The sequence below is a fragment of the Coenobita brevimanus genome, chromosome 4 (genome assembly GCF_032717465.1).
Source record: "Coenobita brevimanus isolate Jiangsu-jjx chromosome 4, ASM3271746v2, whole genome shotgun sequence".
In the NCBI taxonomy this organism is placed as follows: domain Eukaryota; kingdom Metazoa; phylum Arthropoda; class Malacostraca; order Decapoda; family Coenobitidae; genus Coenobita; species Coenobita brevimanus.
In genome coordinates this window covers 2105277-2129159 of record NC_136957.1, presented here as the reverse complement: position 1 = coordinate 2129159, position 23883 = coordinate 2105277, and the positions used below count along the sequence as shown (strand labels likewise).

Sequence of the window (23883 nt, the reverse complement as noted above, 5' to 3'; positions counted from 1 at the left end):
ACTAACTGCAGTTCAGTCACTCATTAATTAGGGGACAATTATGTGAAATTAATTGGAGACTCATTTTCTGATTCACTCTCATGTTCTTGCCTAACTATAAACACACGCACACACACTTCTGTCTCTCTCCCTTTTTTTATCTTTTTAGTAATTTTTTGGAGTTAGGCTTCTTTAGAGAATGCATGAGTATATTCGCACAAGCCATACTGGAGTTGGAAGCGGGTAGGAGACAGACTAAGGATATTTGTTATAGAGTACTGTATTATTACTGTACGGGACTATTTGCAGAAACTGAAGACAAAAAAAAATCCTACATTATGAGGTCAGTAAATACGGTAATATTAGCAATGGAGGCAAGGTCCCTATACCCTGTTTCTGCTCATATGTAAGCGAGGGGAACAAGGTATTCATCTCACCTCATTACCAAGTTAAGGAGAGAGGCACTGTAATGTTATGTTGTTTGTTTGTTTATAAAGGCTCCAACATGCCCGCTTGCATCATCAGTGGTCACCTAATGACGGCTTTCCATATTCCATGATCTCCAGCAGCCCCTCTGTTCAGTTCTTGTTCTTTGAGGTCACACTCTACTGTATGACCTCATCCTTGGTCTTTTTTGGTCTACCTCTCGCAACCCTACCTTCAGCATTCACACCTCTCCCCCTTTGTGCCCAGTTGTCATCCTCCCGACCTCACCACATGCCCAAACAATTTCATTCCACCCCTTCTCATCACAGCACGAATACATTCAAGCATCCCATCCTTCATCTCAACTCTTCCTTCTCCCACTCTAAACTTTTACGTCCATTTGTATATTACACACAGTGTTTTCGTACATTACATCACCATTCTGTAAGAGGAATGTTGTTCACTTATCCCACAGAACTGAAGAGAAGGCCTGTAACCACTCAGGATGCATGCCGCACCTTCATCCGCAGTGCATGTGTTTGATACAAGGGTCTGCCTCCCTTTGTTACCCTTTAAGTCTGGGTAATGTCCTTTTTAGTGTATTCTTGATGCCAGCCTGTTGTATTTAGCTTTGGATGGACCTCTTGTAGAGAAGGGATATATGAATTTACAGTTACCTCCACTTAAGCGTCTTCCTCTATCCGTGTTTCCTACTGCCTGACCTCCAGTCTTTCAAATGTAGTGTGTTCAGGCATCTTGAAATGAACAGGGCTTGAATTTGGCTCTCTGTTGTCTTGTTTGTTTTTCTTCTTGGAGGGGACAGTCTTATGGGCTTCTGGCTTTTGGTTCCTTTTTCCATGCATTAAAAAAAAAAAAAAAAAAAAAAAAAAAAAAAAAAAACTGCAGAGGGTGATGTGTTCAGGGTCTTATGTGGTGCCAGTGTACTTACCTATGTCTCACATCCTCTGTCGTCTGACCTACAGGCTTGTTTCGACCCAGTTTATCTGAGGCGTCAACAGATTCATTACGCTGTTTTCACTCTAACTTGGCCCAGATTATAGTCTTTTAGCAGCCTATTTGCCCATTGCTCAGTGACAGGAAAAGACAATGCTTTGGCTCTACATCCTTTCCATAACACTGTTTCATGAATAGTATCATATTCTAATGTTTATCTCTTGTTACAGTTCAGAATTCAAGATGGAGAGGTGGTAGTTTTAGGTCAAGTTAGAGTAAAATGAGTATAGGATCATAAAGACCTCCATTACAACACTCCCTCTAGTACATCTAAGTGAAGATGCTCTTGTTTCTAACTCTTCCAGTTCAAAAAGTCTCCCCAGAGCTAAACAAAATAGTTTGGAGATACTGTAAAGGAAACAAATAATACATCCTTTGGTTCAAGTGGTAAAGTTGTCCATAGTGGTCTACAAGGAGTGAATAACCAATTTTTCTTGCTTGTACGGTAACATTATTTATACCAGCTGTTCTTCCTGAAAATGTTTGCTTTATTTATATATCTATTTTTATAATTTTTTTTTATGTATTACGTGTCAACAGGTGGGTTAACAGAGGGTTAGTATCCCTCCCCATATAACAGCTAACTCAAAGACAAATTGCCACCCCTAATGGGATCATATAACAGGTCATTTTACAGCAAGAAATGTATTTGAGTATCATATACAGTCATCTCTTGTTATGCAACAGTTTGGTGCACAGTAAAGCAATAGAACATTGAAGTGCAGCGTAAAAGTTTAGAACATTGCAGTACAGTGTAAAAGTTATACTTAGGGTTGGGTTTAATGATTGCAGAATTCGCTTACATGATAATTGTGGTGGCCGGTTACAATAATCCCATGCATATGTGGTGCCTCCTTCGCATGTCGACGGTTAGGTGTTTGAGCCAAGATGGCCACCCAGTGTTTACATTTGCTGTGATTGTCTTTTTCATTGTCTTGTGCGTGCAAAGCCACTGAAACACCATCGCTCTCGCCATAGTGCAGTACGCAATGTATAGTGCTGTATGTGATATAAAGTGGAGTGATGATTTTTGTGTGTGAATTACTGAAACTTGTGACTTGGAAATCATATGCGGCAAGAATGCTACCTCCAGTAGAAAGTGTGGTACTGCTGAGGGCACCAAGGGCAGGCCTAAAAGGGTAATTATTTTTTTGTTTTTTATTTTATTTTTTTATGTAGCTCTTGACCCCCTAGTGTATTCCCATTGAATCCATGTTAATTTGACATCAGATGCAATAGGTTTTCACTTGATGTAACCCTATCACATACCAAGTCATGACTGAACATAATTTAAAGTACCGGGTATAGCAGTTATATAGTCAGTCATTGTATTAAAAGGTATACCAACAGAGACTTCTGTAAGGCTGTGTGTAGAATCTGGGACAAATGGTTACCTAAAATTACACCTCACAACATGTCACTTTCCCCTGCTGCCTGACAGTCTAGCACAGAGAAAGACTTGGTATGTTTCCCTGTCTGTAGATTCTTTCTAAATAGCAATTTGAGGTGAGGGTATAAGAGTTCAACCTTAGGGATAAGGGACAGAATAGAGACGCGCTAAAAATCAAACAGCATGGAAAGCCGCAGTTAGGTGATCAAGGTCAGTGCATCTTTGAGCCTTTATAAACGAAAGAAAACAGGAAAGCAATGGACAAGCCCCAAATTTGAAGTAGAAGCAATGGATTGGTAGGCAAACCATAAACCTTGACTTTACGCACACATGTACATAAACCAAGCTAGGCCTAATTATAGAGTTGCTCCACAGCTAAAAAAAAACACAGAAAACTGTATTTTAGTTTATGTATACAGTACAGACCTGCTGGCTTGGAAGCTAGAAATACAAATATTTGCCTCTAAGGTAACTGGAAAACACTGGTTCATGTTTCATTACTAGGAATAAATATTTTCATATATTTATCTGTCACATAAACCAGAAGTGTGTGGTTTGTTTTTATGAATTTGCATAAAACCTTAATAGCCTTCCTTCTTTCACTAACCCAGGGGCAGATATACATTAAGACTAAGGCCCCAAGCTTGTGAAGGACCCATAGTAGATAAATATGAAAAATTCTATTTTACCCACCAATATTCTTATTGTCCATTTATTTTTATTTAGTTTAAGATTGGAGAATACACTGGAAAAAATGTAGTAGGTTTAATCATTATTAAGTTTTAATGTATGGAATTACAATGGCAATTTTTTTTTTCCAATGACATTGAGACAGACAAGGTCTGTTTAGAAAGTATCCAACCTTAAGTTCTAAAAAAATAGCTAACCTGTTGAGCTAGGACACTAATCCCCCTCAGAGTAGGCCCCTTCTGCCTTGACACACATAGCCCAGCATTCTGCCTCAAACATTTTTCAAAGTTGGTTTTCGGTATCTCCTGCAGGTGCAGCGTCGCATTTGTCGTGATCTCTTCTCTCGGATGAACGTTGCTCAAGACATGTTGGAGTGTACATATTGCGATTCAGACTTTCTGGAGACTGTTATCACTGGAGATGAGACTTGGGTGAATGGGCATGACCTACAGCAGAAACCAATGCATGGTCATCCCAGTGCAAGCATGCAGGGTCGCCCCAGCCAAAAAAAGCATGACAGGTCCACAGCAACGTGCAATGCACTCACATGTTGACAGTTTTTTCGATTACTGTGGTGTTGTGCATCACGAATATGCACCGAAAGGTCAGACTGTCAACAAACATTACTACCTCAATGTAATCTGTCATCTTCGTGATGCAGTTTGGCGGAAAAGACCAGACCTTTGGAAAGCGGCAAGTTGGAAGCTGCACCTTGACAATGCCCCTGTCCATTCTTCCAAACAGATTGAGGAAATTTTGGCCAAGCACATCCCCCCCCCAAGCTCTGGCCAGCTCCCTACTCACCAGACATGGCTCTGTGGGACTTCTGGTTACTTTCCTAAGCTAAAAATTACACTGAAGGGTTCCTGATTTGAGATGAGAGAAGAGATCATGACGAATGCGACGAAGCAGCAGCAGAAGATAACGAAAACGAACTTTGGAAAACACTTCAGGCAGTGGAAAGAATGCTGGGCTACGTCTGTCAAGTCAGAAGGGGCCTACTCAAGGGGGATTAGTGTCTTAGCTCAACAGGTTAGCTATATAATTTTTTTAAGGGCCTAAGGTCAGATACTTCCTGAACAGACCTCATGTGGCAATAGCATATTGATGAAAAGTATTTATGTGTGCATGCAGGTTCACACACACACACACACACACACACACACACACACACACACACACACACACACACACACACACACACACACACACACACACACACACACACACACACACACACACACACACACACACACACACACACACACACACACACACACACACACACACACACACACACACACACACACACACACACACACACACACACACACACACACACACACACACACACACACACACACACACACACACACACACACACACACACACACACACACACACACACACACACACACACACACACACACACACACACACACACACACACACACACACACACACACACACACACACACACACACACACACACACACACACACACACACACACACACACACACACACACACACACACACACACACACACACACACACACACACACACACACACACACACACACACACACACACACACACACACACACACACACACACACACACACACACACACACACACACACACACACACACACACACACACACACACACACACACACACACACACACACACACACACACACACACACACACACACACACACACACACACACACACACACACACGAGGATGTAGTGCTGCTCTCTGGTGTCTTCCATTTCCTCTCCATCCTTCTTTCCTTCCATTCTCTTCTGTCTTTCTTTCCTTCATTCTTTCCACTACCTTCTGCCTGTGGGTGACTCTACACTGAGTGACAAGCCAAATGGTTTCCTGTACACCAGGAAACCATTTACTAAGCTGGGTGGTAACCATATAACCAAATTTTGGCGCCTGGTGGTTTATTGGGTAATTATTGCACTCCATTTGGATTGAGCCGGTGAAGGTTTATATCCAAGGGGTGGTTGGGGTTGATTGCTCATGTAATGCCACTCAGGGATGAGTGAGGCTGGTCACTCTCATCTTAAATGTCGGGACCAACTGCCTAGCCCCGGGCTCCTACGCTCCTCATGGGGCAATGTAGGATTGGATGATGGACTGAAGTATACATAGGCAACATGATTATATATATATATATATATATATTATATATATATATATATACAGTATATCCAGTATATATATCCATCCATCCATCATCCAATCCTACATTGCCCCATGAGGAGTGTAGGAGCCCGGGGCTCGGCAGTTGGTCCCGACATTTAAGATGAGAGTGACCAGCCTCACTCATCCCTGAGTGGCATTACGTGAGCAATAAACCCTAATCATCCCTTGGGCGACACAATAATTACCCACTAAACCACCAGATGCCAAAATTTGGTTATATGGTTACCACCCAGCATAGTAAATGCTTTCCTGGTGTACATGAAACCAGTGGGCTTGTCACTCAGTGCAGAGTCACCCACAGGCAGAAGGAAGAGGAAAGAATGAAGGAAAGAAAGACAAGAGGAAGTGTAAAGTCACCAATAGGCAAAAGGACGAGGAGAGAATGAAGGAAAAAAGACAGAAGAGGATGGGAGGAAAGAAGGATGGAGGCGAGGAAAGGACAGACACCTGAGAGCAGTGCTACTTCGAGTGAGTGGATGGTGAGTGCCCCCACCTACTACACAAATCTGGGCATTTTTTTCTATAGCTCATGTGGTACACTCCCCAACCCACATACAGTATACATAGGCAACATGATTATGATGACTGTGATACTAGAACAACTGTTCAGTTAAGTAAACTTACTAAAGTTTCTCGGCACCTTACTGATGAATCCATTATAGAAGTCCTGTGCATTCATTGGTTTCCGTCCCTTCACCACCACTTGTTGGAAACTCACCCACCCATCTACACACCTTACTTGCACCAACTTTAACTTTCGACTGTAAATGATGGTTCCGGGAGATTCTGTTACTGTCTCCATACTGCTCACGTTCACCTTTGTGTCACTACCATTATCTGCAACATCCTTCACTTGAGTGTGTTTAAATAATGAAGTATCTCTGTCTTTGTCTCTTGGCAAATTATGGTCACTTTCAATATTACTTATGTGCATATTTATTTCTTTGTATTCTGTCCTGCCTTCACCATTTTCTGATATTTTCCCATCTTGATGGTGTGTTTCAATATTTTCTTTGTCCAAAACTTTGTTAGATTCTATTATTCTTAAATTTTCTGTCCTTCCTATCTCACTGTGATCACATACACCATCATGATCTCTCACTTTTCTCTCACTTTTATGACCCTGATCCCGGCCAGTTCTTTTATCATCTAGTCTACAATCACTTTCACATCTCTCCCTGCTTCCCTCTCCCTTGGACCATTCTTGCCGCATCACCATCCCCCTCAGCTTAACTGGTGTTTCCTGCCACTGCGTCCAGAGTGGGAAGTGGTCATCCAGAGCTCGGAACATTGCCTGGATGTCATGGCAGGTGTGTTCACTCCACCTCAATCTCGATGTGGCTTCTGAAACCTTAGGTGCTTAAAAAAAAAAAAAATCAATCAATCAATCAATCTTCACCATCATTATCAGAACTTTCTCACACTTAATAAGAGGGATCCAGAAACAGGCACAGGAAAGTACAGTTGCTACAAATGTAAGAGACTTATCAATATAGTGCTGAAGTGGCAAGCAGGCCCAGTATCTCTTTTATTTACAGTAATAATAACCGTGATGTTGTCTTAACCATCATCATCATCTTCTTAACTCTAATCACTTTTAAGAAGTGGGAGTCTCAGTTCTCAGCTAAAATACTTTTGTTTCCCTGGCAAACCTCTTTCCAGGAACTTTTGTGATAACTCCTTTACAGAGTGCATAAAAATATTAGCATTTTTTAGTAGATCCATATGGAAGTACTTTAAAAACTGCACTTACATAATTACAACTGAAGTGGCAGGTAAGTCTTGCATCTCTTTTATCTACAGTACAACTATAGTCGCGGCACACGACTTGAGGTTGTCATTATCGTACCCTGGAAGCCAATAATTCAAAAGTACGTCCGATTTCGTATCATATTATACACGAATCATATTAATATGTACGAATATATTATTTTTCATTCATTGCCAGACGCCATGTATCCCAAACAGGGTAGCCAACGGCTTAGAGTTAATTGTTTTACAGGGAGGGGCACTAATCCTCCACCAACCCCACCTGACACGTAGGGATGCCAACAGCATCTGGTGTTCCCAGGCGGTCACCCATCCAGATACTAACCAGACCCAACGTTGCTTAATACACGAATATTATTATGCACGAACATATTATAAACGAATCACATGTGTCTCATATTATACACAAAATCAGAAGCACTTTTGAACGGTAGGTTGCCAGGGCACGATAATAACAACCTCAGAGTCGCACGCAGTGACTATAGTAGAAGCAAAGTATTGTAAAGCTCATCTAAAGAAAGACATATACTGTAACTACAGACAGCTACAATAAAGGCAAGGAAACAGACAAGTAAGGAGGATTTTTTTTTGTGTGTGTGTGTGTGTGTGTGTCTGACTCTGTGCATAGGCTTCACAGCCTGCTATCATGGCCCAGTAGTCCTCCTTCATCCTATACACCTCTACATGTCACCACTTCGGCGCTAACACCCACCCACCATACTGAATACATGCTAGGGCTGTCTCATACTGGATTGGCATATTGGTATTAGTGGGGGAATTTTTACGACATGTTGGCGGGTCTTCTGGTAGATCAGTAAAGTCTGTTTTTATTCAATTCAAATCCTTAAACTGTTCCCTGCCACAGCGAGGATTTGAACCTGGGTTCGGATATAAAAACAGCTTACCTTTCGTAATCCCAATGTCCGGTTGAGGTACAGCATTGTGCAGCTTCTCAGGAAGGTGGTTTAACACAGATATCAATTCCGTTGCCCCTAAGTCAGCTAGTTCATTGGTCAGAGCTCCACACTTGGTATCCCATGCCACAGGAACTACTGCCTGGCTCACAATACTTCCCACATCAAACCTGCAGCAGGGAAGAAGCTGGTGTTGGTATCAACAACTTTTATGCTTACTAGACCTAAAATTATCATCTTTCTATCCCGAATACTGAGTTTTAGCGACACATTAATATTAATAAATGATGCTAGATTCCTTTTACCTTGATTTTGCTCAAAATTTTCTCCTTTTGAAGGTTCATTCACATAGCTCAATGGCAGAATAAGACAATACTGTACATCTGTATCTTTTTCATAGCACTTCTTCATGACAAGCATCATAATCTAGTATTAATTTACTGTTACAACTCAATATTCATGGAGAAGAGATGACAATTTTAGGTCAAATTAGAGTAAAAGGGTATAGTTATGCTGAAGTATAGTCTTATGGACAGAATGCAGGCCTGTGGTATTATATTTTTCTGCCATCAGACTTCTTGATATACCCTGCAAAAGGATGAAAATCTAGGCCAAGTTCAGGCGAGAAGAGTACATTGTTGCCACTGACATTACTGTGAATGAGGTTTGGAAACTGTTGTTGGACAGCCTCTTAATCATACACTTGCAACACAGAGATATCATTATCCAATCCTGTGCAGCCCCATGAGCAGCATAACAGCCTTGGGCTAGGCAAGATGGTCCTGACATTTAGGATATCAGTGACCAGCCTCACTTATACCTGTGAGGTATTACATGAGTAATTAGCCCCAACCACTCCTTGGGTATAAACCTTCACTGGCTCAATCCAACTGGAGCGCCGTACTTTCCCACTAAACCACCAGGCACCATAATTTGGTTATATGGTTACCACCCAGCATAGTAAATAGTTTCCTGGTGTACAGGAAACCATTTGGCTTGTCACTCAGTGAAAAGTCATCCATAGGCAGAGGGAAGAGGAAAGAAAGACAGAAAAGGGAGTGTACAATCACCTGTAGAAAGAAGCAAGAGTAAAGAATGAAGGAAAGAAAGACAGAAAAGGGAGTGTAAAGTCACCAGCAGGCAGAAGGAAGAGGGAAAAATGAAGTAAAGAAAGACAGAAGAGGAAGGAAGAAGGAGAGGAAAGGGCAGACACCTGAGAGCAGTACTACATCGAGAAAGTGGATGGTGAGCACCCCCACCTATATATTTTACACAGTAATTTGAGCTTTCATATTTACGCACTTAACCTTGTGTCTTACATTAGTACACTCGTGTGTGTGTGTGTGTGTGTGTGTGTTTTTGTGTTTGGCCAGCAAGGAGATTGGGCTCGCTACTATCTTTGCACTACACAGCTTCAACCTCTCCATCACCCTTCATACAGTATACCTGGTTGGCCGTATTCTCATGATGGTGATGCCTGTGTGTGTGTCGCCATGGAGCAGTGCGTGGATCACCGGGGCAGCCCCTCGCCACCGTGGCAGCAGTGACCCATGTATATTTATGATGCCACTGTGAAGGAAAAGTACCCTAAGTATATATTACGACAATCATATATTATCAAACACAAACGTCTGTTCAAAAAAAAAAAAGCCAACAACCTGCATTATAGTGAGCCTAAAATATTCACATGAATTTCAATACACGAAGCATCTGTAGGAAAATCATTTAGCCCATTAGTGACTGAAACTTAAGTGATCTTGATTCTTACTGACTGGTTGGTGGAAGGAGCTTTCATGCACAACAGTACAGTGGCTACAGTATACCTGTATGGTACTGTTTGACAAGACAAAGGACACATTTCATAGCTACACCCACCCCTGCAGTATTCTTATAAGGAAGAAATAATTATTTACTAGTTAAGCACACACTCCAACACACATACCAACACAGACCCTAACACATCTTGACACACCCCACTCACCACCTGACATCTTCCTTGATGCATCACCAAACACAGCCTCCACCACAGCCCTTGACACAATCATATCACTTTCCAAAAGGCATCCTTTGCCTCTAGACACACCCCTTATCAGCCTTCATGCAGCGGCACCAACATAACCTGGCAGTTCCACTGTCTGTGTATACAAATGCCTTTCAACACCCTCCCAGTTCTCAAAAGGAGGATGGTAGACAGCAGGACATGGACAGCTTCAGCCTACAGTCTACCAGGCTCATTCCGATGAACATGGGGTCACTACAACAACAATTCCTTCACTAAATGAGGTGTTCCATAAGTTGGGTGGCTACATGCGCTACAAATAGGGTGACCCACATATAACACTCCTCTTCCATTTGAACAGGTGATTTCTTGAGTGTTGTGAGGACAGCTTAGTAGTAGTAGTAGTAGTTGTTCCCTAGGCAGTCTGGCCGAACAGCCCTGAGTCCCCTAGGAAGGCCATGCCCGAGAACAGGCTTTCCCACAGAGCTCTCAAAGAGTGTATGTTGTGTTGCTGGCATAGGTGATTGTGTGCAATGCAGTCTTCCATAATGTGCTTAATAGTATGGGGTGCTGTGTTGCATTCTGGACAGGCATCAGCAACGGAGTCATCCAGCCTCTTTTGGTAGCTTAAGAGGGCTGGATGGTGCCCACATCTCAGCCTGGCCAGGTGGACCCTGTCCTCACGAGGGAGATAGGATTCAGAAGGGTGGATGTCAGGAGGCCGTGCATGCAGCTGTGTGTTGTCTTTAAGTGACTGAATGGAGCGGCGAGTGATCTGAGTGTGGATGTGCTTTTGGAAGCTGGTCTGAGGGGGGAGAGATGACAGTATTTGTGTATGGTATCGTGTGCTGGGTGTTGTTTTGATGTTCCTTGGTGTGGGTGGATGTGCTGCCATGTAATATAGTGGATGTTGTGGGTTTGTGGAGGCTGCAGCAAGAAACTGGGTGCCTCTCATGTTTATTGATCCTTGACTTTGAGGACTTTGGTTTCTTGATGTAGGTGGTCTGTGGGTGTCATAGTGTGCAGCCTGTGATTAGTTTTAGGGCCTTGTTCTGTATGGTCTGTAGAGTGTTGTAGTGTGTTTTGGTGAGGTTAGAGGCCCAGGTAGGGCTTGCATAATTCATCACTGACAGCTTAGTTGGCACTATCAGTGTCTGTCTTTTCATTATCATCACCATCATCAATCATCCATCCATCCATCAAACATCCATCCATCTATCTATCACCCATCATCCATCAATCATCATCCAAACCTCCCTACCTATCCCAAGGTGAGGTAAGGAAGGGGTCCAGAGAGGCAGGAAAGAAAAGAAAAAAAACAACTAAGATATGAACCAAATATTCCCCAACTTACAAAGCCTCTCCCATTCACTCACCATTCAAGACTCCACAATCCTGGCACTAACTGAAAGGTACAAAAACATCCCATACTTAGCTGTATGCACAATGTCTACCTAGTATTTATTCATATCCTGCTCCCACTGCCACACCCACACCCACACCAGAAGAATGAGCCATCCACACAACACATACGAAACCATCACATGAGTCTCTAGTGAAGTGCTATTTACAGACCACCCTGTATATACAGTGGCCTCGCATCCAGTTCAGTTTAAATCAGATAACACTGCTGTACTGGACAAATAATAAACCTTCTGAAGAAAATTTTGATCACACAATACTCTTAACATACGGCACAAGAATCCCTAGAATGTTGTAAACAATGAAATGCAAACACACAAAAGTGCAATTTGGTGTGATGAATATGGGCAAAAAAAAAAAAAAAAAAAAGTGTCCAATATGCTATTATGGTCGAATGCATTCCAGCGAATACCGGTACAAGGAGACTGATATTTAGTGACATTAACTTTCCTGGGCTAATATATGTTTTCACTGGATATGGTGCCTCTCAGCTTCACAGAAAAATGGACTCCTCCCCAAAAAATGAATTTCATCCACATCTGTGGAAGCAAACCATACTAATGTAAGTTTTCCACATTAAACTATGGTATTTTTTTTTCTTACTGAGTATTTTGAGTGTCTACCATACTAAAGGCAACTGGTGCTAAAGAGACACATGCTGGATGCAAGGCCTCTGTACTGTAAAAAAAAAAAGAAAACACATTCCAAACTTACAAAGGGAAGGCAGTGATGATTTTAGCAGGTATGAGGTGGCCAAATGATGCAACCACCCCCACCTGGAAGCCGCATGGTTGTTGTGGGAGTGGCCACGTGTGCAGCGGGACGCCTTCTATACAACAGTAATGACGCACTGCTGGCTCTGGCTTCTTGAGGCTCACCGTAACTACCTCCAGCCGACCCACCAAACCACTGTATGAAGTTTGTTGTTCAATACTCAAACATAAAGGGATGAGAATGATTAGATGGATGGGCAGTGAGTCCTTGAATGACAAGCCTGAGGGGGTTAGCACTGTAAATGAAGAGTTAAGTGGAAGGCTGGGACTTGAATGCATTAGTGTTGTGATGACAGGGAGTAGACTGAGATGGTTTTGACATGTGTAGAGGATGGAGGATGACAACTAGGGTGTGGAGGGTGAAAGGTGCTGATGTTGAGAGTAGGGATGCAAGAGGCAGACAGAAAAAGACTTAGAACAGGGTCATGATGTGTAACCTCAGGGAAAAGGGATTGAACATCGAGGCTGCTAGAGATCAAGCAGCATGGAGAACCACTATTAAGTAACCAAGGCTGATGCATGCAAGTATGTTCGAACCATTACAAAACCAAGTATATTAAGTGTTGTGATCCTTGGTTCCTCTGAGCCTGGTGGAGTGCGGTATACAGTTGCCCTATTCCAGCTGTCCACTAGCCTCCTTTCGAGGGATAGGGTGGGAACTGAGGGTATAACTGGAGGAACAGAGTCAGCCATATCAGTGCCTCTGCAGGAAGACACTTCTCTCCTGCACCACTTTATGGAGGAAACCACTAAACGATAATTCACTGCTAAACGTACAAATTTTGGTCCTTTTGCTTGTCAATATGGAATTACAGAACATTGCTTTACTAATCTTTTACATGTTGGTTAAGGGGAGACCAAGGATGAGATGGAGGGTTGGAGTGGTGAGGTATATGAGAAGGCACTATGAATTGAAAGCTGGGAAGCCAAACAGCAGAGGACATGGCAACATGAAGGAGATTTGTCTGTGGCCACCCCTAATGGAATTAAGCCATCTGGCTACAGATAAACAAATAGATAGAAAACAAAAGGTTAGTCAAAATGAAAATATACACGGATTTATTAAATGAACAAGTGTTCTATCTATCTATCTATTGCCAGACACCATAATCCCGTAAGGGGTGGCCATTTGACTTGAGTTATTTGTTTTTCGGGGAAGGGCACTAACCCTCCACCAACCCACTTGTTGACACATAGGGAGGAACAAGTGGTGAATTTACAAATTGCATTTAGGTTTTTGTTTTTCTGTACTTTATGGTATTTTAGTGAATACGTGATCCCCGAACAACCATCTATTAATTCAGCTATCTTAACACGATTCTACAAGATCAAATATCCTGCAAGAGAGGTTGTGCCAAAGGTAGTAAATGAGTGGCTACCATGGGCCCTGGGAGGTACTACTATGAAAGTAGAATGTGGTAACAAGGTTTATAACTGGCCACACAGTCACCACTCTTGGACAGGAAACATTTAGTCACATGTACAGTCACTCAGTGATCTTTCCTCTGAGCAACTGTACAGAGTCCAAGTCCATGCTGAGACTCTCACACTGTTAGGAATCTTATTACACACCAATTCCTTTTTTGGTACCTGGTTTAGCTACCATGACCAACCCCAACACAGGGATTCCTTATTAGGGAACATGGCATTTTTGGATAAAGATTATATTTCATTACAGAGGCTGAGCCAGTGTATAATGGAGAAAATGCCCTAACTTTCAATGAAGATAAAAATAAACCTCAATGTTAGTGCCTCTAGACATTTGTGGTGGAATATGATGCTTTTTATAACAGATCACAGCAATGTACATCATTACTCATGACAAACTGTAAATTGGCCAACTAATAAATGCATAAGAAAGTGGTAATTAACAGCATTTTTGCTTATGTCAAAAGTGGTTACTACTCTTGGTCCCATAGTTTCCTTCATCTCACAGCGCTTCCCTGTTTTCTCAGCTATTTCACTCCTGAACATGCGTTCTAAAAAATTATTGGCTGGGGACGGGAAAAACATGGAGGCAGTTTGTCTCCGGCCACTACTTACAGGATTAATGCATCTGGCAACAGACAAATATATGAACTGACAGATTGCTGAATATGCCAATACTGTAGTGCCTTAACCCCTTCAGTCAAACAGGTCCTTCAAGCCTAAGCTGGATAGTATACAACTGTCTGTTGGTACAGTAACTATACTCATTTTACTCTAAGTTGGCCTAAAACTGCCATCCATCTTGAACACTGAGTTGTAACATTATATTAATGCTAAAATATGATGCAAGTCACGACGAAATGTTGTGAAGAGGATGTAGAATTACAGTATTGTCTTATTCTGCCACTGAGTTATGTGAAATATGTTGCAGAAGGATAAAAATCTGGGCAGCCACGTTAAGGCAGATAAAATGACTACAGAATGGTCATCTATAATACTGTAATAAGGTTTGCAAGTACAGTATTACATCTCCGTACTCTTTTTATACTCTATCTTGCCCTAAAATAGACGTATCTCCATCATGAATGCTGTGCTGTTGCAATATATGATGCTAGTCATAAAGTACCAGTATATGAAAAAGGAAGTAGAACAATAACACTGTCTTACTCAGCCACAGAACTACCATAATTGTGTGAAATAGGCTGAAAAAAAATGAAAATCTGAGCCAAGCTAAAGTGAAAATCATATACCTCAACTAACCCCTTCCGCTGTTCTTGGTGTAAGACCTTGAGACTTTTGAGAGAAAATTCATCGGTCCCAAAAAACATGATGTCCCAGGGTGGTGATGGCATGTCACTTGAGGCTGCAGTGCTGCAACCTCTCTGCTGCCGCACCACCAGACGGCAGGCCAACTTCAGCCCCTGCACCACACTCGCAAAGGGACCCTTCATCTTGCATGACACTTGTGAAACTGCAAAAATATCAGAACTTTGGATAATATCATGACGCCACAACAGCTACTGACGTATTTTGAAGTACAGTAAACCCTCAATATACCAAACCCTCTTTTAATGAATTTCAGTTTTAACGGCCACCTTGAGCTGACCGAACGTTATGTTCACTGAACAAATTTTGTTTGGTAAAAGAATGGACACATGGGAAACACCGAACGACAAATTAACATGGATCTATCAAACGCCTACTTGCAAAATTTATCTTTTTTATTTATTTATTTTTTTTATGTGCTCGACTCTGGGCATAGGCTTCTCAGCCTGCTCCCAAGGCCCAGTAGTCCTCCTACATATTGTACACCTCTACATGTCACCACTTTGGTGCTAACACTCACCGTCCATATTGAATACATGCTGGAGCTGTCTCATACAGGACTGGTGTATTGGTATTAGTGGGGGTATTTTTACGACATGTCGGCGGGTCTTTTGGTAGATCGGTAAAGTCTGCCGTAATGAAATTCAAATCTTTAAACGGTTCCCTGCCCCAGCAGGGATTTGAACCTGGGTCCGGTAGGATTGCAAGCCACCTCTCTACCGACTGAGCAATTACCTCCTGAAATTATAAGAATAAACACAAGTCAATAGAACATTTATTGAGAAAAAGTGCCATTTAGACCTTGCTGTATGTTATTGTGTATGAGTGCATGGCCAAACAATGCTCTATATTTAATGATCTTTGTGTGATACAAGTCACAATGCCTGGGAAATTACCGAACACCATTGTGTTATGGCTTTAACGTCAAGGGTGTGGCACCAATTAGTTCATTATATCGAAGGTTTACTGTACAGTACATTACATACTGTAAAAATGACACCATGTTTCCTCTTAGAGAATCCTTGTATTGGGTTTGGCTGATGTTTTCAATGGACTGGAACCTAAACAACAGTTGCTGGAAGCTGTTGGGAAAAAAGGAATTTGAGATGTGTAATAAGATTTGTCACAACGTGTCTCAGCTTGAACTCTGACTCAAAGTAGTCACTCAGAAAAAAAGATCACCATGTAACCGTACTTCTGGCTGAATGTTTCCTGCCAAACAGTGATAAGTGTGAGGCTTGTTACCATGCTTGTAGCCACACAACTTGCATGGTAGTATCTCAGAGGGTCACACTGTTCTTCCATAAATTACAATCACAAATGAATAATAACTGTTACAGTCTATAACACTAATGTATATCAAGTTAAAACCAATCACAGCTTGCAATGGCTAGATTTCAATCAACCACAGCTCAAAATAGTGCATGCAGGTGAATGCAAATTATTCCCAGGGCAGAAGGTTTATGCCAGGGAAGGAGAATGCCTTGGTTAGGACTATGGAATGCCCAAGTTAGGTCTTTGTTAGGTTAGACTGTCTGCTTAGCAAAGTTGGCCATTTCTAATAAAGATGATTTAACCTATGGATTGCGAGCCACAGCTCAGGCTGTGCTGGCCGTGCATTAACAACTTCACCCCTATGCAAACTTACGCATGGTGCTACGTGAAGATGGAGAGAGAGAGAGAGATTTTATTTATTTTCACCAGATGATGCCCTAGATGTTTATTTTCAAGTTTATAAACAAAAACAATTTTTTTTTTTCCATTTTTCACTACTCCTCTACATAAACTTACGCATGGCCCTATGCAAAGAGAGACAGATTTTTTTTTTTTTTTCACCAGATGATGCCCTGGATGTTTATCTTCAAGTTTATAATGAACAAAAACTAAAAAGAAACTTTTTTTTTTTCTTAATTTTTTGCACACCACAGGGTGGGATAAAAAAAGGTAATTGCACAATCCACGGGTTAAATCATGATTTAAATCAAATGGATAACTGATTGAAACCAATGTAAATAAAACTGATCTATCTATCTATCTATTGCCAGACGCCTCAATCCCGTTTGGGGTGGCCACAAACAAATCGCCTCCAAGTTGCCCTGTCCCCTGCCATTTCACTGCCCTGCTCCCAACTCACACCCCCCTCTCTCATATACCTCTCCACCCCATCCCTCCATCTCATCCTCGGCCTCCCCTTCCCTCTTCCCCCCTCCACCTCACTCACATACACTCTCTTCGTCAGTCTTTCACCCTCCATCTTCTCCACATGGCCAAACCACCTCAGTGTGTTCCTCATAACATTTCCTATCACATCCACATCCACACCACAACGCTCCTTTATATTCTCATTCGTCAGCCTGTCTCTCCATGTGACTCCACAGGCTCCTCTTAAATAACTCATTTCCACTGCTCTCACTCTTGACTTGTGTCCTTCCAACAACGTCCAAGCTTCACTTCCATACGTTAGAGTTGGTATCACAATACTGTCACGTAGTAACTTTTTCACTTCCATGCTCGCTTCCCTGTTTCTTATCACTGCTTTCAAAGAACCAGCAACCTTTCTTCCCTGCTGTACCCTTTCAAGCACTTCACCCTCCAAACCTCCATCCTTACTCATCACACTATCCAAGTACTAAAACGTACTGATAAAAAATAAAAAAAGCACATTTCTGCAACTTTCCAAATTTATTGCTATGATATATTAAATGGAATTTTCTTGAGAAAAAAATCTATCTATCTATCTATCTATTGCCAGACGCCTCAATCCCGTTTGGGGTGGCCACAAACAAATCGCCTCCAAGTCGCCCTGTCCCCCGCCATTTCACTGCCCTGCTCCCAACTCACACCCCCCTCTCTCATATACCTCTCCACCCCAAAAATACTACTTTAAATTACATGAATAAGAGCTCTCCTAAACCTTCATCATACAGAACAGTTGGTACAATGTAGGCTGTATTGACTAGCAAAATGAAATCCTCAAGATTCCATGGATATACAAAAGCACAACCTGACCATATCTACGCACCCTTAAGAACTGAATATAAAGCAAGGTTGTTGTTGATAATATTGTTACAAACATAGCATTCGTTCCACCCCTGACACATGTTGTTACAACCTTAGCAGTTTGTAGATATATACATCGAGAACAACACACAGACAGGCCAGGCGGTTAATCAAAGGCGGATAAACACTCCAAGGTTTTATTCCTTCTAGGCACAGTTGAGGTACACTTGCAAAACACTGTTTTTTCTTCCACATTAACTGTCCTTCACTCATTGCTACTCGTTCACTGGCTGACAATTCTCACCAACTCTGACTGACTACTCTGTCTGTCTTTGATTACTCTCAATGTCTGACCCACTAAGTTTGTCTCTGATTCACTGACTGTTCACTGACAAAAAAACTGAGCTCTCACACACAACTAATGGTTTGTCACTCCCTGGCTCACTTGATTAAAACTGCCCCACTGCCTAAAACCAAACTGATTTCCTGCTGGCCACCAAACGCATGCTCCCCTGTCTGTTATACTTGGCTGACTGACTAAAACTCAACTTCCACATTACCTGAACTGAACTAACTCTCTCAGACGCGAAATGGTAGTTAAATAACCTCCTTGACTCCATCTACCAGTGCAACCCAGAACACTCTAGAACCTAGGAGAGAATGCACATTTTCTGACACAATAATGCACTTAAATTAACAATGCACAATAATGAAAATGACAAGAATTATTTCCTAGGATAAGACAGAAAGAAAATACAGTAAAACAGAAATGCCGAAATCTCCTGAATGTTCCTCACATCTCCAGAGGTAAACATTAGCCTAAACCCATGACAGAACACTTAATTTCTAGAAAGTTCCTACCATCTCCAGATGCAAAACACTACCGTAATCCCACCGGTATAGCATTGAGATCACCTTGGACACCCACGGCAGTGTGTTTACAGACGTGGTTTGTTGAGGAAGTATCCAACCTTAGGCTCTAAAAAAAAAATACAGTAAATAAGGTAAACCCTCTTTTATCCGGACGTGCAGCATCCAGACCTGTTCATTATCCAGATACTGGACATTGGCTCTATTAAACCAAAATCTGAATTTACTTGTTACCCAAACATAAAAGTCCCCGAGAACTTCGGCCAGCCAGCCAACGTGTTCAAATATTTGGTATCATGGCCGCTGAGCTCTAGCTGTGTGCGGGAAATATACTGTAACCCACAACTTGAGCTAAAATGTCCGTCCACCCCTGTACTGAATGGTCAGGGTCACGTGCTGGTTCAATCACTGCCTACGAACCTCCAGCACCCGAGTAATACAAACCGTAACCCACAAGCAGTGTCAAGACATCCGTATGCATCCTCACCAAATGTCTAAAGTCATACCACCACTGGGATTTGTCTTCCCCAGCTGTCACCGCACGTCTAACAGAGACCGCAAGTCACAAGTCAGATGAAAGCACCTGTCCACCTCTACACCGAACATCCAAAGTTGCTCAGTCACCAGGAGCTGTGTTTCCCAAAAGCTAATGCGTGTAAGACACACCACAAGCAGGGTAAAAGCGCCCATCTGCCTCATGACAGAAGGGTGAAAATCCTGCCCACAGCCTCGTTTCTCCCCCTTTCCCATCCCTACTCCATACCCTCCCATGGTCCCTGCCTTGCTAGCCAGGCCTCTGGATCCCCCCCTCACTCCCTCCCCTCCTTTGCGCTGAAAGCACTGACCTGTGACTTTTTAAATTTTTTGGCGATTTATTTGAATATTACTGGTCATATCAAAATTCCGCAAAATCCATGAGAAAGCTCACGAAATTCTGCATCTAGACATATGCTTAACTCTTGCAAGGTGCAGGCAAAATTTTGCACCAGGATGGTGGGAAGTTATATAAACAAGTTTTACTCTTGACCACCATTTAGTATCACTGCAGTTTTGTTATTGTACTCATCAGTTTTTTGTTTTTATTAGCTTATACTACAAACACCAGTGAAGATGACAGTATACCATTTATACCAACACAACCAATTTCTGGTGGCATATTTGGCCGTGGATTTTTTTGTGTGTGCCCTGGGAGCAGCTATCACTCGTCACAAAGATAAATTATTTTCAAACCGTCTTCAATTTTTTTGTGGATTTTTGTTGTTTATGCATTGTTTTCTGCGTATTTAGAATTAATATGGATATTCCTAGGTGTGTTTTGATGTCTCAGGATGGCAGAGTGACCGGAAAACACTGCCAAAATTTGGAAGGGTACTGTACAGATACGTAGTTTTTCTTTTCTTTTTTTTCATGGATTTCTTGGTTTTTAGCATTACTTTGGATATTCCTATGTGTATTTTGATGTCTAAATATGGCAGAATGACCAGAAAACACTGCCAAAATCAGAAGGGGTATGGTACTAATACATACAGCAGTGTGTTGATAGGGTGTTTTTTGGTTTTCAGTGTTTTTTTAGCATGGTTTTCTTAGTGTTAAAAAATATTTTCAGAATTCCTATGTGTATTTTGATGTCTATATATACCTGAATGACCAGAAAACACTGCTAAAGTATGCAATGGTACTGTACAAACAGGTTAGGTATAGGCTGGAAGTTGGGTATGGGTAGGGTCTGGGTATAGTAGGGGGGGATACTGTTTATTATCCAGACAATGTCATTACTCAGACATGCCTCTGGCTCTATTATGTCGAATGACTGGGGGACTACTGCAGCTAACCAGTTGAGTAGACCCCTTCTGACTTGACAAATGTATCCCAGCATTCTTTCCACTGCCTGAAACATTTTTCAAAGTCAGTTTTCAGTACAGTATCTCCTGTTGTTACGGTACCTTGCCAAACTTGTCATGATCTCTTACCTCTGATGAATGTTGCTCAAGGCAAGATGGAGTATGCAAATCATGACCCAGACTTTCCGAAGACTGTCATCACTGGAGATGAGACTTGTGTGTATGAATACAACCCAGAAACCAAAGCATGGTCATCCCAGCGCAAGCATGCAGGGTCACTTCGGCCAAAGAAAAGCACAATAGGTCCACAGCAAAGTGAAATGTACTCACGTGCTGACAGTTTTTTTTTGACTACCGTGGTGCTGTGCATCACGAATAAGCTACGCATCAGGTCAGACTGTCAACAAACATTACTACCTCGACATTATCAGTCGTCTTCGTGATGCAGTTCAGTGGAAGAGACCAAACCTTTGGAATGAGGCAAGTTGGAAGCTGCGCCATGACAACGCCCCTGCCCATTCTTCCGCCAGATTCAGGAATTTTTGGCCAAGCACAACATCCCACAGGTCCAGCAGGCTTCCCACTTACCAGACATGACTCCGCGCAACTTTTGGTTATTAACCAAACCCAAAACTCCGCTGAAGGGTTCCTGATTTGAGACGAGAGAAGAGATCATGACGAATGCGACAAAGCACCTGCAGGAGATACCGAAAACTGACTTTGAAGAATGTTTCAGGCAGTGGAAAGAACGCTCGACTATGTATGTCAAGCCAGAAGGGGCCTACTTTGAAGGGGATCGGTGTCCTAGCTCACCAGGTTAGTTATTTACTTTTTTTAGAGCCTAATGTCCTGATACCATAATTTCAGAACAAACCTTGTATGATCTTGCCGACTGGATGCATCAATGCATCCTACCTTGAACCTCAAAATATTAACCACCATGGATTGCCACTAAACCTATCCTTGAAAACCCCAAACAGTTACCGGTACATCAACCTGTGAAAACCACCACCAACATCAGGCTTATTATGACAAAAATTACTTTTGGCACAATAACTGTCATAAAAAACTATGAAAAAAAACTAAAAGTGAAACTATTTCTAAAATAATCATTAGTCATCATCGGTGCACCAGCATCAACCATGATGGAAGTATACAAAGACATCGTCACTGTAGAGCTGACATTTTAAAGATATTTTCCAAAAGCACTTCTAAATACAGAATTCATTTTTGCACCCCCAACACTGCATCAAAGCCCCAGTGGTCCTCTACAACTCATAGGGAGCTGGAAAAGGGTTAGGGGGGGGGGATCATAACTGACAGAAGACAAAGTAGGCAAGCATGCAAGAAAAGCAAATCAAACAGGTCCCTGCCATGCAATATTAAGCCCCCTACCAGATGATAACCATACATAACAGCATGTACTGTGTACTGTATACAATGTGGCTATGACAGCAATATGTATGTACAACCATTCAATGATCTCCCCAGACAACATGCACAGGACACGAATGTAAGTATGGCTGTAAAGTAAGACAGCACCCAAGCTTGTCTGAGCCCCAAGCGTGACCTTGGCCTTGGGAGTAGATAGATGGCTGTTGCGCACGACACACCATCATGGTATGGGGAAAAGTTGTGCGAAATTATATCAAAATCTGTCCATGCATGTTGAAGTTTGAGAAGACACAAAATTGTGGATGGACTGACGGACATACTTATGGAACCACGCAAACCTATAACCCCAAAACGGTTTGATCGGTAAGGGACTAACAAGCAAAGAAATACACAGCATGCAAGTGTAAATATACGTTTTACTATACGCGGCAGATGGACCTTACCAATTCAATTCCTATTATTCCAGTTTGTTTTCTGTATTTTTCAGACTTTTCATGGTGGTAAATAACTGTTTTATGTTGATATTTGTCCCCTTGTAATCATGTTTCTTACATCTCACTGACATTTGTAGCAGCACTCATACTAAACCTTACTTAATGTTAGTTAAGTTAGGCTAGGCCAAGTTAAACTGCTAGGTTTGGTAGTTATTATTATTATTATTTTTTTTAATGCAAGGAATAAGGAACCAAAGGCCAGGAGCCAGCAAATTGTTCCCTCCAGGAAAAAACAAACACAAGATAACAGACAGCTGAATTCAAGCTATGGTCATTTTGAGGTTATGTTAGGTTTGGTTAGGTTAAGATGTAAGGTTGGGAAGAGGTACTTGAAGGTGACAAGACTTGAGTATGTGTCTATCATTACACTCGAGATACAGTTGATACAGCAGAAAGAACGTGGCTAAAACCAACAATGAAAAAAATTATGCATGAAACATTTATTTACCACCCCAGAAATAACCAGCAAAATTTAATAGATTATCAGGAAGAGGATCTGACTTTGTAATGTGCTTCTGCTGCTTAAAGTAAAATGTTTACTACAAGCAAATAAATTTCCTGCTGAAATTCATTATCACAATACTGTACTTTTATTATCCATGAACACTGACCAAACTTGGCCAAGCTGTGACTGACACAAACCCAGCCACCATGAGCTGTGGTTGGTTGAAACTGAACCCCGTGAACTATTATATGCTTTAAAAGGACTATTTTTACAATAACGTAAGTGCATAGCCTAAGATGAAAGGTATCAACAAATGGTGTAACACCGGCTACTGTTCATAGAATGCACTCTGATATCACCTTATAATATTTGAATCGCACTCGTGAGGCTTGTCATTAATATTTACCAAATTACAAGCTGCAGTGTAGTATTTGCCTGCATTTGCAACCACCGTCCCCCTCCACCACACCGCAGCCCCCGTGCCG

The 23883-nt window shown here is 41.8% G+C and overlaps 1 protein-coding gene across 1 annotated transcript; it reads right to left on the bottom strand.

Annotated features, from left to right (window-relative positions):
- Positions 1-5896: 5896 nt before the first annotated feature.
- LOC145395297 (methionyl-tRNA formyltransferase, mitochondrial) lies at positions 5897-23883 on the bottom strand. The gene is made up of 6 exons (XM_080268977.1): positions 23805-23883; positions 15288-15498; positions 12541-12735; positions 9852-9974; positions 8397-8575; positions 5897-7080 (listed from the first exon to the last, which is right to left on the bottom strand). The coding sequence occupies exons 2-6, from the start codon at positions 15476-15478 to the stop codon at positions 6332-6334; spliced, it is 1437 nt and encodes a 478-aa protein (XP_080125103.1). The 5' UTR covers positions 15479-15498; positions 23805-23883; the 3' UTR covers positions 5897-6331.

Coding starts and splice junctions, on each gene's coding strand:
- LOC145395297 (XM_080268977.1), bottom strand. CDS start 15,478: ATGAAGGGTCCCTTTGCGAGTGTGGTGCAGGGGCTGAAGTTGGCCTGC. Junction 8,576..9,851: donor ATGAGAATACGGCCAACCAG/GTATACTGTATG, acceptor TCCCTGCTGCAG/GTTTGATGTGGGAAGTATTG. Junction 7,081..8,396: donor GGACATTGGGATTACGAAAG/GTAAGCTGTTTT, acceptor TTTTTTTTTAAG/CACCTAAGGTTTCAGAAGCC.